Raw genomic sequence first — 16,895 nt, 5'->3', positions numbered from 1 at the left:
ATTTTGCGTCGTTATTTTGTGAAGGTTTTATTCTTCTATTGTTTTTTAAGGCATGTCGTCTTCCGTTCCTGTAAATGCCCGTTTTCTTCAGAGGGATGTCCCTTTCTGTTGTTTATGTTTGAGGCTGACGTTGCATTACTGCAGATGACCCTTGCCCTTCTACGCTCTGTCGTACTTAAACTTTTTTTTTTCCCTTTCCTTATATCGTTTGGAGCTCCAACCTTGAGGCAGTCCGCTCCACAGCAGCAGCGATCCAGTCCAGCTCTTGCGCGCCCCCGTCCCGGGCCCCAGCTGACTGGCAGCTCTTGTTTACGGGCTCAGAGAGCGAGACGAGGGGGAGACGGAGGCGCACCTGGGCTTTAAGCACAACACTGCGGTTTTTTTTTCGCGTTTGTGGCGTATTGTTTTGTTCCCGGCCTTATCGTACGGGTGATTCCCGAAGTCCGGAACCGGCCTCCTTGCTAACACAACAGCGAGCTGTGATTTTTTTAAGTGGCCGGGACTCGCCAAGCCTCGCTCGGCCTCCAGCGTGGCCGCGCGTTGCCTCCCTCTTGGATTCCGCCCGGGAGGTCAGCTTTGGGAAAGCCCGTGGGACTCGCTTTCCTGAGGGGGTGTGTTTATTATTATTATTATTTTTTTTGTTATTTCTGTGGATGCTTTCACGCGGTTATTTTCATGCGAAAAAGGAAGTACAACATTCCGCAAATAAATAGGAGCGGCGGCCGCGCAAGGAGCGGATATTTTGGGAATCTGATGCAAGCCGCGTACCCGGGTGCCCGCGTCCCGTCTCGTCCGCTGTAGCGCGCTCTCTCTTTCTGGCTGTCTGCTTCACCCCCCAAGGGGGGGAGGCACGCGATGCTTGTAGTTTGAATCCCCACTTGACGAAACATTGAGCTGGACCTGCCACCAAAACAAAAAAAAAGAAGAAAGGCAATTTAAACATGAAACAGCTGTCCAGTTTCAGTGTCCACAAGTACCAGGATCACATAATCTAGTGCGCGTCCGAAAGAAGATCGATTGTCGGCAACTGCAAGAGTTAGGGAGGAAAAAGCAAGAGTGCCACACCGCGGCGCAGGATGCGGCCCTGGATTGCGGCGGGTCTTCTGACCGCGTTGCTCTTCGTACTCAAAGACTGCGGCCAGGCGGAGGGCGAAGGTGAGTAGCAATCGATTGCCACTTTTTGGGTCTCATTTATTATCTCGAAGGGTCTGGCGGGTGTACGTGCGCGCGCCTACGTGTTGGTGCGCGTGCGTATTGCGCTGCGAGTACTCCCCTTACAGGTGCCTCTGCTCGTACACACTGGACAGCATATGCCCAGGGACCCAGGGTTCCGAATGTAGTTAAGACCTCTTGCCTGCTGTGGACCGTTTCTGTAAAATAACCTAAAGCGAGTGCTACAGTTCGTGTACAGTGCCCACGGTACAAGCTAAGAGAGAGATGATACAGGGGAGGGCATGCAGACGTCTACTTGTTGCTTGTGCGCCGCGTGACTGGAGACCCTGTCAACGTTGCTGTATAAAATATAGGCAGGCGCAGAAAGCGTTTTGTGCTGTTAGATGTCTCTTCCGCGCGTCTTGTGTCGGGCGGCATGGTGTCACCGTGCTGCCTCACCAATTCAGCTTTTGGAAATAGAATGGCGCGCCTGCCGTTGTGGGCTCAGGTCTGTATTAGGTCAGTTGTCGATTCCAGATTGTCCCCGTGTTACATGTACAGTATGTGTAAGTCCTGCGATGGATTGCAGCCCTGTGGCTAGCGCTGCTGGGATAGCACTCTTGTGACCCTGAGTTGGATTAATAGAGTTTAGGGTTATGTATAATGATAATCAAACCATGCGTTTGGCTGATGACATTGTCTTGTACAGTGCCAGCAATGAGAAGCTGGAGAGGATGCTAGAAAAATGGAGGAATGAGGAAGATAATGGATTGAAGATAGGTTTATTGGAGATGAGGGTTCAAAGAGTAGAAAATGTGAAAAAGCATAACCCGCCCCAATTATTGAGAAATGTAATGATTTACATTAAGTACATAATGAACAAGAATTGCGTCAGTTATTTTAAATAGCAAAATGTGTGCTTCAATTTAAATTGTTAGAAAGTCTAAATATTCCTGATTGTGCTAGAAATGTGTCACGTTTCCTGTAGTAGAGGTCCATAGAGGGCTAGATCTTTAGTTTTCACTGACATACTCCACATGCTTATGTTACGGTGAAAGATCTTGCACAGTGCTGTCAATACCTGCACTGGAACAATGTTGGGGAAATCTTGGGCATATACCCGTGATCAAGTCAGTAGCTGAAACAACTTTTTATTTTTCCTTTCTGTGCTTTTGCAACCCACCGAAGGCAGTCCTTCACCCAAAGTGGGTCACTACCTAGTGTTGAGAAAGACTGCCGTAGAGAACTAGATCCCTTGTAAAGGATAGCAAATAAAATCATATTTGTAATCGCTGACCGTAAAGTGCTCTAAAATGATACATCACATACTTATGTTTGAAATTTGTCATTTTTTACTTTCTGTGAGAGGCTCTTACAGGGCTATTACCAATAAAGAATTGAATATCACAAATGTTATATGCATGATCAGCAGTCTTGAAATAACATAAAATGACAGGCTGCATGTCAATTTTACTGATCCCACTTTTTTTTTTTTTTTAAGTTTTGTGAAAAGGAGAAATGTTGACCCCTTGTATCCAATATGGGGGTTAACCCAGGGTCAATTAATATGGTATGCCAACTTTCATCATTTTTATTTTGGTTTTAGTTTTCTCCTTATCACAAGGGTACAATTTATATGCAAAATATGGTCCACATATTACCAAAAAATATATTTTTATTTTTGGGTTGGTTGAGAGTGCCAAAATAAAGGAAACTCTAAAAAGTATGACATCCTGCATAACTGGATGTCAAAATGACTCATCATATGTAGAGGTTTTTCCGTACAGGCGAGTCAGAAGGTGCTGGACCAAAAAAAAAAATTACAATTATTTCAAAGTGTTCATAAGTCATTTTTATGAATCTGATAAAGTTTAAACATCTAGGATCAGCAGCAGCTGAAGATGCAAAGATAATTCACCGAGTGCAGTGTGGTTGAAACAACTGGAAGAAGATATCAGGAGTGTAGTGTGATTGAAGAATTAAGACGAATGTTGAAAGTAAGGTTTTTAAGACTGTGGTAAGATCAGTAATTGTGTATGGAGCTAAGATATGGGCAGTAGGAGAGAAGAAGTTGGGTGTCTTAGAAGTGAGTTTGTTGAGTTGGATGTTTGGAGATGCAAAAAGGGACAGAATAAGAAATGAACAATCAGAAGAACAACAAAAGTAGGTGAGCTGTACAGGAAAGCAGGATGACACAGTAAGAACATGTAATGAGAAGAGACGATGAATATGTGGGCAACTGTCTGATGGAAATGGAAGTACAGGGGAAAAGAAAGCAAGGGAGGCAGAGATAGATTGATAAAGTAAAAGAAGATTTGAAGGAAAAGGTTTGACTGGGGAGGAGATGCAGGACTGGACTGTATTCAGAAGCTTAATCAGACACATCATCCCTACATAGAGGTGAAGTGAGGAAAGTGGGAGAAGCGCTTTGTATATGAAGGCACATTTTGTGCATCTCTAGGGATTTCTTTGTACTCTTCTTCTCCCCCAGCTCCCATCTAATCTTGGTATTGGTTGACTTAGATTTGTATTCAGTAGTTAGTGATTCCTGTGTATATGTATGACTTGGTCCTGTGATGGCATGGAGCCCACCATCAAGTACTGCTGGGATAGCCCCCTAGTGACACTAAATTAGATCAAGCAAGTTTAAGGCTCTACGTATGTTTGTACCATTTTGCATTTCTATGTATTTCATACCACCTTTATTTTACCCTAGCACCCCAGTTATCTTACATTATTATTTGTCGCTCCTCTTGTTGTACTCTTCATCTCTCTTCACTTTGCAGGTCTTCGCCTGAGGTAGTATGTCTTGTGGCTTCTCGGCCGTACTTGTCCATAGTATGTTTTCATTCTTATTTCTTTGAATTCATTGAAATCTCTCCCTTTGGTTTTTATTCCTCCCTTTATCTTTTTGTGCCCATTGCTCCTTTTGCCATTATTGTATGCTTGTCACTTCTTATTTCAGTCGTCCTTTGCCCCAGACATATCATGTTCTCATGTACTTGCTACTCCCGCCTTGATATTATCGTGTAATCTTCATTGCTGTATTTTTCAGTTTTTTTGATTTGCATTTGTTTCTTTTTAGCCTGTCTTCAACTCCAAACTCTCTTGTTTGTACCTGTAATGCTGCAATCATAACTCTTTCTTAGATTTTTGATACACTGTATTAATCCCTGATTCTCCATCCCTTTACCCATTTTTCTTCAAATTGACACGTCCTTCAAACAATCTCACTTCTACCGTTTTCTTTTTTTTTTTCTACTTTTATATTGCACTTTTTTCTTTCTGCTTTTTGACAGGTATTGTTCTTACTTGTTGCTTCTTTTCAGCTGTTCTTTATTATTGTGATTTTTTTTTTTTATGTTATCCTTTGCGTCTTGTATCTTTACTAGTTGTTTTTTCTAAGTTAATACTACCCAACACCAGTGCACAGTACTTTACAGAAGTGTTTCCTTAATCCATATGTGACTTAAATGCAGAAATCAGTGATGTGATCCAAACCTGGGTGATGAACCAGTACCTTGCAAACTAGATCACAGATAACACTGCCTGGTGGTTGTACTGTTTTTATTAAATACATTTATATAGCTCTTTTCTGACTACTTAAAGTGCTTTACATAGACAGTGGGAAGCCACTTTCAAAACCACAATGTGCAGCATCCACGTGGATGATATGGTGGCAGCATCTTTGCACCAACATGCTCACCACACATTAGCTATTAGGTGATGAAGGGTCAGAGAGGGACAGTTAGAGACAGGGAATGATTAGTAATTATAAAATAGTGTCACATTGCGAGTCAGTGGTGCTTGTTGGAGGTGCATACTGAGGTGGATTAGTGTCAGCTATTGGTGTTTGAATGTTCAAAATATTGCTGAGCCTTAGATACACAAGCTACTCTATCTTGCTTCCTTGTCCAAACTGCAATTTATTTAAAACTTTGAGTTTTAGCCCCAGTTCTCATCTCATGTACCTATCTACTTGCTTCTTCTGTAATCTTCCTTTCTCCTTATAGCATTTAATTCCAGTTAGATAGATAATACTTGCTTGTCCCAAGGGGAAATTTAGCCTTTACAAAAGTCCAAGAAGTATGGAAATATAACAGACAGTCCCCCGAAACACATACAAGTTACACAAATAGGAGAAAATATAGTTCTCTCTTCTCAGAGTTTGCCCCTATCTTGGCTTGTTCAAATTTCCTCTGGACAAATAAATAGAAGAAAAGGAACTTCTTTTACTTAATAATTTCCATAGTAACATTGTGCTTAAGGTAATTAATTCTCTTTGTAGCTCTGTTACTCCTTTTTGACTTTAATTACCATATCATTGCACCTCAAGTTAATGTCTACTCTTGTAACTCCCCCCTGTAGTCTACATAAACTCTTCTTTAACCCATCATTCTCTGTTTAGCTCCCCCACCATTTTCTCACTGGTACTTTGCAATTTTAGATATTTTTTGACTACATTATGTCTTTTCATTTTTCATGTCAAATTTTATTTTTCCTTTGCTAAATTTCCCCTTGGGTACTAATACACTGTTCTATCTGTCTGTCTGTCTGTCTTATAGTGCCTTTCATATCTATTTATCTATTATTTAGTTCCTTTCATATCTATCTGCCTATTATATAGTGCCTTTCATATCTATCTATCTATTATATAGTGCCTTTCATATCTACCTACCTACCTACCTACTTACTTACCGTATCATTCTTTATTTAGCTCATTATTCACCCCATCACTTCTTTTAATCAACGTTTGCCCCATGAATGCACTTGTCTAACCTGCTGTTGTCCCATTGTCACTTTTCGGCCACTCCCCTTTTCCTGTCTGTCCTTTTTGTCTAGTTTTGCTGTCCCTCTCAAACTTACAAATACATATAAACCTTATGTAGTGCCCTCCCATAGTCTACACTATTCCAAGATGTTGTATGGGCTTAGAAGAATTAAATTCTCCTCTCCTTCCTTTTGCCTGTCTCTCATTGAAGCACTGTTTACTTGTTTCTGTTTCTTCACCGATGAGTTACTTATTGTTTTCCCCTTTGAAGTTCTTTATACCCATGTCTTCTTTCTGCGTACTCTGGCCTTGCTCACATTGTCCTTCTCACAGACCTTTTGTGCAGTTTCGCCTTCTGATACACAGGTGCTTTAGCAACCTTCTGTAAGCCATGCACACAAATAGGACAAGGTGTAATTCCATAGAGCAGTTGAAGCAGACATTTATTTACAGTACCTTCTTTTTTCAGTCATTTTATTTCTAGGTTTTTTTTTTTTTGCCAGAAGAAAGAAAGGGCCTGGTGTGTCACCCTTGCAGATTTTCACCAGGCTGTTTAGATTGTCTTCTTTTTTTCTTGCTGGATCCACTTGACTCATTTGATAAGAGTACTCTCACAAAAAGCCCCCATGAGGCCTCAACTGGCGTCATGTGGTGTTACCTTGAATTGAGATAGGGCCTGTGGAAAAACAGTCTGCCTGTGTGTGCGCCATCGCATACAAACAGCAAGTTGTGCAACTGTGCTCAATGGCCCCCCTTTCCTATGCCCCTCTGAACCGAAGGACAGGGCTGTGGCGGGCCTCTCAGAATTGTAGGCCTCGGGTGTGGGAGGAGCTGTTTGACCTTTGACTGCATCAATTGCTTGTTTTCCCATTTTTTTTCTTTCCTCCTTCTCTTGTGCCGTCATTTCATTGATTCAGCCCCTTGTCACTTAGGTTTGGGTGTGAACATAAGATTTACACTCCGTAAAATGGCCTCCCACATACAGTCATTTTCAAACTGTGTTACCAAGAATGAAGTAAATAGACTTATCACTCTTACTCTTCATTAAAGTATACTACACTCTCGGTGCAACATCTGGTGCCACAGAAAAAGTATTTTATGCAGCAGCTTGCCATTGTGAATACCAGATCATGGTCTTTTGATGGGTATAACATGGTTTTGCTGTATTTGGAACATTGGCAGGTTATGTGGAATATTGGCAGGTTACTTGCAACCCACAAAACCTCATTCATTGGGCTTGGGGGAGAGTCACGAGGTATGGAGGCTGACATACTGCAAAGTACTAGTTATCTCTTGTCCCATTTAATTTTCTTGGCACTCCTTCTCCCTTCGTCTGTCATCTCCTTTTTTGGCTGTGCTATTATGTTTTGTTCAGTTATATTTGTCCATATGTTTTGTGTGTTTTATGTTTTTAATAAATATATACAGTAAATCATGTATTTGTTGCTGTGGTTGCCATTATAGTCCATTTTTATCAAGGCAGAATGCAGTTTCTTGCTATGGATGGTACTGAGTTGATTTATTTTGGCCTATTCCATAAAACATTGTGGTGAAGGCAAGCTAAAAGATTTTGCAATTTAAAGAGTGAGAGTAGAGATTATTTCTTTTCTTTTTTTCTCATCTCATCCCATTGTTTCTTCAGCAGTGCTTGGGACTAAGTCGACTGGTGTTGAGATGTGGTGGCAGTGGCTGCCAGTTCAGTGTTTCTTGATGCGCTTGGCGCCTTTCCAGAGTGGGAGTGGAATCGTGCTGCTGCCGGCTGAACAGTCAGTCCATTGTTGGTTATAAATACCACATTTGTACAGCTCCCTGGGTGTCTCCAGCTCTGTCCCGCTACCTCTGCTGTCTGTTCAAGAACCACCCGTGTGACATCTGTGAGGACATAGAGTGGTGTTGCAGGAGTGTGGTGGATCACGATGTAGGAATCCCAAGCTGGACTGAACAGGCGTCTCCTCATATATCACAGAGTGGATTTGTGTCCAATGAATTTTACATTTGGTTGATGTGTAGGTTTCGGTCTCCCTGCTGTGAGTGCGTGTGAATGCCTATGTGCTGTATGATGCAACTTCCAGGTTTACTCATCTGCTGAGTACTATACACAACGTAGTGATGACATGGTGGGTGTGCTGCCCAGCCTTTGGCTATCTGACATGTTTTTCAGGTTTCCTTAGTGTTGCTGCTTGAAGAATGGAAGTACTGTTGCTTGTTTTTTTCCAGGAGGAGACAACGTAGCATGAGACTAAAAATCAGTTGCCGATTACTTTCATAAAAATAAACTGACAACTGGTACATTTTATTTACTACCTGACCCTTTTATTTAAAGGAAATGTAAACTCCTAATGAATACTGGGATTGAACCATCATCTCTTTTGCTTTATGTATTTAACATTGCAAGTTTCATTTTCCATTGTTAGTGGAGTAATGCATGCAGTTTTAACTGTCTGTCCTAAGATGAACACTCGTACAGTCATCCTTGCTTCACTTGGCAGTCAAGACTTCGAGATAAGAGGATCAGGTTGGGAGGGGGAGAGGGGGTGGTGGTACAGTGAAAGCAGACAGTAGAAGGTTAAAAAGCTGAGAAGAAGCGGGTTAATAAATGAGCATGAGGTAAACATGACAATGCTGTCCAGCAGACTTTGATCTGAGAGGAAGCAGTATCCCTTTTTGGGGCAGGGTATGTGGGGGTCTGAGGGGCTAAGAGACATCTTAGGAGGGGTGTTTGTGTGGGATTTTGCTCACGGATCTAGAAGGTAGGCTGTTGTATTTCTGTACCAGACTGGCACAGGTCAAGAAGCAGTACGTTTCCTTTTTCATCTGGATAAAGAGAAATGCCTAACTGGTACAGATCACCACAAAGTTCTTCTTCATTTAAAGCTTACACCTACATAGTATTTGTATATAAATCCACTTTAACTGTCCTTTACCATACAGAAGCCCTGTTGTAGAAGAGATTTACACCTTGCTCAGTGAATCCTATCATCCTCTCTTTGCTTCTGCCAAATTGGGCTAAGCTGTACTTGTCCAAATGACAGTTGTCAAGGTTGTTCTCTCTTTCACACTTTCGGCATACACCTGTTTGAAGAAAAAGATATTTTCTCACATTCTTTAGCACGTCTGTCCCGATGGCATTTACAAAGACCGAGGGAGGAGATTTCTGGTAATTGGGTCCTGTTAGTATTTAAACATTACTTGTAGGATATAGAAAACCTTTTGGTTTCTCTTTTATGTAATCTGATCACCTGACCTTTTTTTTATTAGATATTTTGAGGTTTCACATTTTGCATATTTTGGATTTTACATCTGTAACTTGTTTATTTTAGTGATATTTTTGATTTTGTTGCTAGTGGCAAAATGAAGTTAAATGAGAGTTCAAAGAACTATTAGGAATTGGGGATAGGTTAGTGAACTCTGAATCTTTGAAGCCTTCTGGACAAGCATTAGTTTTAAACCATCAGCATTTTTAGAAGTGAGGTATTATGTTTAAAGAATTTTTGATGCAGGTAGTTTACATTTTTAATTTGTTTTTCACTTCTTCTCAGTAAGCATAATATATTACTAAAGTGACTTTTAGAATGGATAATTAAATGCTCTAGTTAAAAGTATGACAAATATTACTTTCCTAACTGCTAAGGGTGAGGATGTACAAAGCAGGAAGAACTAATATTGAGACTGTCTGGGCGTCTGCTGGCGTCTGCTTTTATTAAGCAAGGTTAACATTTGAGTAATACTGAGTGTGGAATAATAATCTTGCATTGAGGCTGCAAAACAAAAACAAAAAAGAAACACTTGTATAATCTACTAACTTTGAAAGTGTTGCTGCTTCAGAGATATCTGACATGGAGTGCTACAAAGCAAAAGTGCCATGGATAGATTGCTTTTATGGTTCTTAGCTTTGCTGATTATCATCTACCAAAATATTTAACCTTGCATAAAATAAAATACAGGACATCTGTCTTATCTGTGTTTTGTTTAAGATATATTCATGCGTACAAGTTAATCGAATGCTAACAGTTTTAATTTAAACTAGAGATGGGTAGCATCGATCCTGGAGGGCCACGGTGGCTGCAGGTTTTTGTTACAACCCCATTTCTTAATAAGGGCCTGTTGATACTTCACACTCAGAATGCTTATGCGCACACATCATGGGTGCCACACGTTCTCGGTGTTCTTTTGACATGTTCTTTGAGCACAACGTCAGAAATTAACGCAACATGTGCGTGAGTTGTAGTACCAGCAAAATATGGGGGGCATGTGTGTTAATGTTTTGGTACCTAACATCATTGCTTTACTATCAACGTGATGGCAGGCTTGCAGTGTCAACAGGATCAATCTGCGTACTTTGATGAATGGTTCAATACAGGGAAGCAAATCGCCATGCTTAAATGCTGATATGTAAATGTCTTCATGGTGCTTTTCTTCATCCATTTCTCACATAGGCAATACAAGCATCACATATTCGCCTTTGTAATGACACGATACACTTAAAGGTCTCACATACCATCTTCTGTGTCACTGTTATCGTCTTGTGCTTTCTCTCTTTTTTTTTTTAATATGTGTCGTACCATTAAGTATATCCATGTCCTAAGAAGTCAATTATTGCTGATAAAGCACTTATTATTCAAGTGGAATTTTTCTGCTTTATTTTAGTTGTCTTGCTTATTAAGATTTTAAACCTGTAATTGCTTGTTTTAGTCTTAAACAGCTGTATTCACTGTTTGTAATTGCTCCTTATTAGCAATAAGATGGAGATAACAAAGAAACCAGCAGCTCTCCATCTAGCTTGTTTACATTTACACCTGTGGGTATTCATCATGGACTATTTGGTTTAATAAAATCCTTAGAAGGAAATTGAAGAGAAAAAAGTTAAGGAATGAAAATTACTCATCTATTTTAGGCTTCAAATCATTTGGGTTATAACCTTAGAAAGGAAAAAAGTGTATGATATAATAGTGACTGGATATTGCAGAATTAAAACACTAACAGTCATGAAATTAAATAAGACCTGTTATTGGCAAGGATGGTTTTCTAATTAAGCAACTGTGTTGATACAAAAACCTGTAGCCTCTGCGGCCCTGCAAGACCAACATTGCTCACACCTGAATTTTAAGCCTTTTCAAACAGGCTGATAGTTGGGCAGTCCTTTAGAACTGTTTTAAAACTTGAGCAGATAACAAAAACTTCTTTTGAGGGCAGTAAACACAATATATGGTAAATGTAGCATATGCCCACCTTGTTCAGTAGTGAACTGTTTTTTCATGGTTTGAATTAGGGGTCCTCAGTCACACTCCTGGAGGCCCACAGTGGCTGCAGGTTTTTGCTCCAACCCAGTTGCTTAATAAGAAGCACTTACTGCTCAAGTAACACTTCTTCTTCACTTTAATTGTCTTGATAGTTAAGATTTTGAACCCTTATTGCTTATTTTAGTTTTAAACAGCTGTATTCATGGTTTTTAATTGCTCCTAATTAGCAATAACATGCACATGACAAAAGAGACCAGCATTTCTCCATTTAGCTTGTTACAATTTACACCTGTGTGTATGTGTATCATGCACTATTGGGTTTAATTAAATACTTGGAAGGAAAGTGAAGAACTGAAAATTACTCATCCATTTTAGCCTTCAAATCATTTGGATGATATCCTTAGAAAGGGGAAGAAAATCTACGATATGACAATTAGCTGACATAGCAGAGTTAAAGCACTAACAAGCCATGAAATTAAATTATTGGCGAGAATTGCTTTGTAATTAAGCAGCTGGGTTAGAACAAAAACCTGCAGCCACTGCGGCCCTCCAGGAATGTGACTGAGGACCCCTGGTTTGAACCTTGTGGTTCCACTTTTTGGTGCTGCTAAAAAAAAAACTGGGATCCCCTTCTTTTAAATTCTAACTTCCATTTGATTAGCTGAAGACCTGTATAAGTGTTGTGCTGATCTGAAAAATGAAAAATGCTGTATAATTCAAGGTGATTCAAAAAGAACTGCAAATTTTCAAAAATTTATTATATTACTCCTTCACTAAGTATTATATGCACCAAATTGTAGAGTTATGTTTAATTTTTTTGCAGATGACATACACAAAGTATTATTAAACTTTAAAGTAAACAGTCTTAAACACTGCTGTTATGCAAAAAGTAATGGCCACTCATTATAATAATGAAGTACAATTCTCTCATGCAAATTTAAAACAGATCTACTACTACATTTTCTACTACCATTACTACTACAGTTACTACTACATCTACTCTAAATCAACAGTACCAGGCTATATAGTAAATATAAATGTTAATTTTTATCTGACCCTCACAAGACCCCCTGAAATCCATCCCCTGACCTCAGGTTAAGAACCCCTGGACTAATTGGTTGACATTTGCCATGTGACACCAGTGGCAGAATATTGAGCATTTATAGGACTGGGGCAAAACCTGTAAAGAGTTTCTTTCTGAATTTGTTTAGACAACATGTTCATGTGGTAGTTATGAGTAGTACATTTATGCACGTATTCAGTTCTTTTTTAATCATTATGCATTTATGTAAAGGAGATTAGGGCATTTCTTTCTTTCCTCTTTGAGTACTAAATAGATGGATAACATGACATTAAAGCTGCCAGATTTGTTGTTCATATTCCACACTGTTTAGGATGGAGTAGAGTTAAATTAAAGCAAAGTTTAATTTCTCACCATTTGCAGGATATACTCGTTTAGTACCCCGTGCTTGTTTTGGCCTTGCTTTCAGTAGTTGACTTGCCTAGCGTTGATTTTGGGTTAAAGATGAACAAGGTCTGCAGTAAAATCACCTGGTTTACATATAAAGCCTCAACCCTCTAGCAGACTATATAGGCTTTGAACATGTAGCATGTAGGAAAGACTATCCTGTATGCTGCAGCTGACTTGCATTGTTAAGGTGGGTATGTGACGTGTCTTACTGTTTTTTGACGTCATGAATGGAGTTTTGATGGTGGTTAATGTATTCAGGGTATCTAATTAGATCTGTACATCTAGAAGCCTGATTATATGTGTATTTAATCATTAGGGCTAATATATAGTATGATGTGGGGCCCTACACCGTAAAATGCTCCTGATCCTTGTATTTTGGCTTTGAATGAGTAGATATGTTTTTATGACACTGAAATTAGAATTCGAAAACTGCCTGGATGTCCTCATTTATGGCAAATGAACTGATCATAGGAAAGGCCTAACAGTATTGAATAAAAGTGTACTGCTGATTAAATTGTTGAACTTTGTTTTAAAAGGTTAGCCTTTTGAAGAATGTTTGGAAAAGGAGCAGATTCTATTCGCCTTGAAATAGTTTGGTGTACTGGTGTTTCATTAAACCAGAAGCAGTGAGTGGTTTGTTCAGGTTGGGGAATACAGATGAATGTCAAATGGGAAATGAGCATGCTATGGCTGAAAAGCAGTAGGACTGTAGTACCATACATATATGGATCCTTTATGATTTACATTTTGCCAGACTATTTTTCAGTTTTTCACCCATAGTAATTATTATGTCTCAAATGCAATCTTTGCTTCTAACCAGTGAATGTTTTCAGACCAAAAATTGAGAATCTTTTCAGTCATTTGTTTGGTAATGTTTTTGGATCCCCTTCCTCTTACATGTGGTAAAAAAAATGAATGTGTTAAAGGTATAGATCTGGAAAATAGCTGGGTTGCCCACGTATGGATGAATGCATTGGGAATCCAAGTAATTGTACTGTATGGTTAACCTAAGAATTATTGATACACAAAAAAATAATGAAATGAGTACTGAAATTAAACTCAAGTCAAATATCTACAGAAAATTGTATCAGCAAGTTGTTGGAGTTCAGTGGCATGGCCTCTTGACAGCAATAAATGAACAGCCACAGGACAAAGGAAAAAATGCAACAAGAGGCCTTCATTTTTTTAGGGGGTGGGGGCATCAAAGTTTGACATTTGCCGTGTATTTTATTTGTCCATCCATCTGTTTTTGTAAATCATTTATTGCAGAGCAAACAGATGAACATATAAGTTTTCTTCTCAAAAAAGTTTTATTTAGCTTTATCAGTTAGACTAATCTGAACCTTCCTTGGGATGTCAGAGGAAAATCGTAAAAACCATACAGATGCTGATTGATTTACTATTCCTTACTGTTTTAGTTAACTGTAGGTTGCAAGTGGAAATGTTGTTAATAGGTTTTCACTTGGAATTCTGAAAAAAATATTAATTTGCCATTTCCAGACCCCATTTTATCCAGTTAAGGGTCATGGGGGTTTGGAACCTATTCTGATGGTATAGGGTCACCACCTGACCTAAATTGCATACATTTTGACTATGGACAGAAAAGTGGAATACCCAGAGGAAAAACAAAAAACCATGCAAATCCCCACATAGACTATGCTCTAAAAGATTTTGGCCAAAATGTGTGTTCCTGAAAATGCATTTTCTATTAGGGGGTTGCATGGGGTCAGACTCTCCAGTTTTATGTTAAAGGCAGCAACCACCTTTAGTTGGTTTGCAATTTCCTTCCTGGCCTGTCTTTCATTCATGAATATACACAAAGGTGATGTCCCTTGGCATGCCCATCTAGAGTCATCAGTTAAAGTGTGAATGTCTGAGATGAATGTTTTGTGAAAGACCACAGATGAAAACCTATGCTGGTTTAACAAACACTTCAGAAATTTTGAAACATAAAGTTTTCTTCCAAACTTTTTTATTTTTGTGTTTATCTTGTTTTACACCATGCAAATGTTTTTTTGCATTGAATGTGGACTACATTATTTTTGTTTTATGCACCATAAACTAATTAGTTCCTTATTTTTTTTTTTGTTTAGTGACCACCAGCTTGTTTTGCCAAGAAATGTGCATTGTATTTTGCTCTTAAAGATGATTATTTGGCTCTTGATATTTATTTATTTATTTTTGGAGCCATTTTAATCTGTGGTCAATTGCCAGATCAGCCAATCACATAATTTTGAGAAGTCAGGTGTTCACTGCTAATACTGCACACTAAGTAACAAATATACAGTAGTGACTTTACATAAGGAGTTCCCAATTGTAGGAGTTTATCTGAAGTTAGTATCACAGCATCCTTTCATGCAGCTGATCAGCAGAAGACCAGCAGTGCACCCTTGTTTACCTCCCTTTGCTGGGACAACTAAGGCCTATGGGGTATTTAAGGAATTCCTTCCTAAGCTCAGGTGCAGTGGTTGTCTCACTGAGAGATTCTGCTCTACAGTGACTTGGTTTCTTGCCATTTTCTGTCCAGGTTAGAACTCGCAAGGGTAAAGTTGTGTTTTAAGGGCAGAAATTAAAAAGTCTGGAGAAAGATTAAAGGCAGTTGTGGTTAGGATTTTTGAAGTCTTTTATTGCAGTGCTGTATTCTCATGAGTAATTGCGCTTGCCTGAGAGCAGAAAATTTAATCTTTTGGCTGTTGACCAGTAATCAGATGCTAATTATAAATAGGATTCCTATTGGTCTTTATGGTTAGGTGAGTCATGAGGCAAGCAGGTGCAATATGTGTGACTGACCTAACTTCTGGAAATCTACATCTTCAGCAGAGAAGGACGTCTACTGTAGCAGGAGAGGTCATGATGCTTATATTTTGTGGGAGTCTGGCATGTGTAAAAGTGTGAATATTTTTTTTTTTTCTTGTTAGCCGAGATCTATCCATTGCTGAAAATGAATGTGTAGATAAGCTGCTATTTCAAATCCACCAAAATGTGCCTTTGCATTTACTGTTCTGTATTGCATAACTGTGTTCTGCTCTTATTTCTTTTTCTCTGCAGTTTGCCGGAGCATGGATATCCGAAATGACATTATGCATTTGCGCAAGATAGAAAACTGCACAATTATTGAGGGCCACCTGCAAATCCTGCTCATGTTTAAGACGAAGCCCGAAGACTTCCGTGGCCTACGTTTCCCCAAGCTGACCATGATAACTGACTACCTTCTGTTGTTCCGCATCTATGGCCTCGAGAGCCTCCGTGACCTCTTTCCCAATCTGACCGTCATCCGGGGCACCCACCTCTTCTTCAACTATGCTTTGGTGATCTTTGAGATGCTTCAGCTCAAGGACATTGGTTTGTACAGCCTTGTAAACATCACACGGGGGGCAGTACGGATTGAGAAAAACCCAGACCTGTGTTACCTGTCCACAATTGACTGGTACCGAATCCTTGACTCTGTGGAGGACAATTATATTGTCTCCAATAAGGATGATAGGGAATGTGGGAATGTATGCCCTGGTACCATCAAGGGGACAACCAGCTGTCCACAGACTGCCTTCAATGACCACTTCGGTGAACGCTGCTGGACACAGGACCACTGTCAGAGAGGTAAGTCCACCTCGTCATGAGTTGATAGCTAGTTTTTGTGGTGCAGGCTTTGAAACCACAATTCTACCTGTAGGGATGTTCTGATCTATCAGCTACAAATTGGAATCAGACGATTTTTCACTAAAAAAAAAAGACTAGCGATGATCGGTTAAAAAAAGGCTGGTCACCAAAACTGACATTTTCAGCCCTTGCTTTTCTAAGCTTTACGGTAATTTAGTTGCAGCACTTCTTTACGCAAGGTAATATGGTAGTTGAACCAGCTTGTCTTTTTTTTTTTTTTTTCCTCTTTTGCACCAAACTTCTTGTAGTGTAAATAAACAGTTTAGCAGCAAGTGGAGGCTTGTTTTATCAGTGAACAAGAAGTTATTGGTATATTAACCATTGTGTTAAAGAAAGTGGAGTAATAAACTAAAAACAAGTCATCGGAGAAGTCGTCCTGTGCAAATAGACAAACAGCAAGAAAAGCTACTTTATGGAATTCATACCTTTATTTTGTCCTTTAAATTAAAACGGACAGTGAGGTTGTTTAGAATGCAGAAGCTTACATCTTTAATTGGGAAAAGAAAAGATAAAGACAAATTTGAAATTGTTGCTTTTTTTTTTTTAAAGATTTGTACTGCGTTTATTATTTGTTGCTGAGTGTGATACAGCATAGGTTTTGGTA

At 39.4% G+C, this 16,895-nt stretch overlaps 1 protein-coding gene across 1 annotated transcript in view; it reads left to right on the top strand.

Moving 5' to 3' along the window:
• Nucleotides 1-262: 262 nt before the first annotated feature.
• LOC120537652 (insulin receptor-like) overlaps nt 263-16,895 on the top strand; it is a 97,786-nt gene continuing 81,153 nt past the window's right edge. The window contains exons 1-2 of the mRNA XM_039766745.1: nt 263-1,155; nt 15,683-16,231. Coding sequence (XP_039622679.1) covers nt 1,077-1,155; nt 15,683-16,231 — 628 coding nt within the window. The 5' untranslated portion in view covers nt 263-1,076. The remainder of the gene's footprint in view (nt 1,156-15,682; nt 16,232-16,895) is intronic.

Source organism: Polypterus senegalus, chromosome 10, assembly GCF_016835505.1.
Source record: "Polypterus senegalus isolate Bchr_013 chromosome 10, ASM1683550v1, whole genome shotgun sequence".
Taxonomy (NCBI): Eukaryota; Metazoa; Chordata; class Cladistia; order Polypteriformes; family Polypteridae; genus Polypterus; species Polypterus senegalus.
The sequence above is the reverse complement of the archived record's forward strand: the minus strand, read 5'-3'. Positions and strand labels throughout refer to the sequence as shown.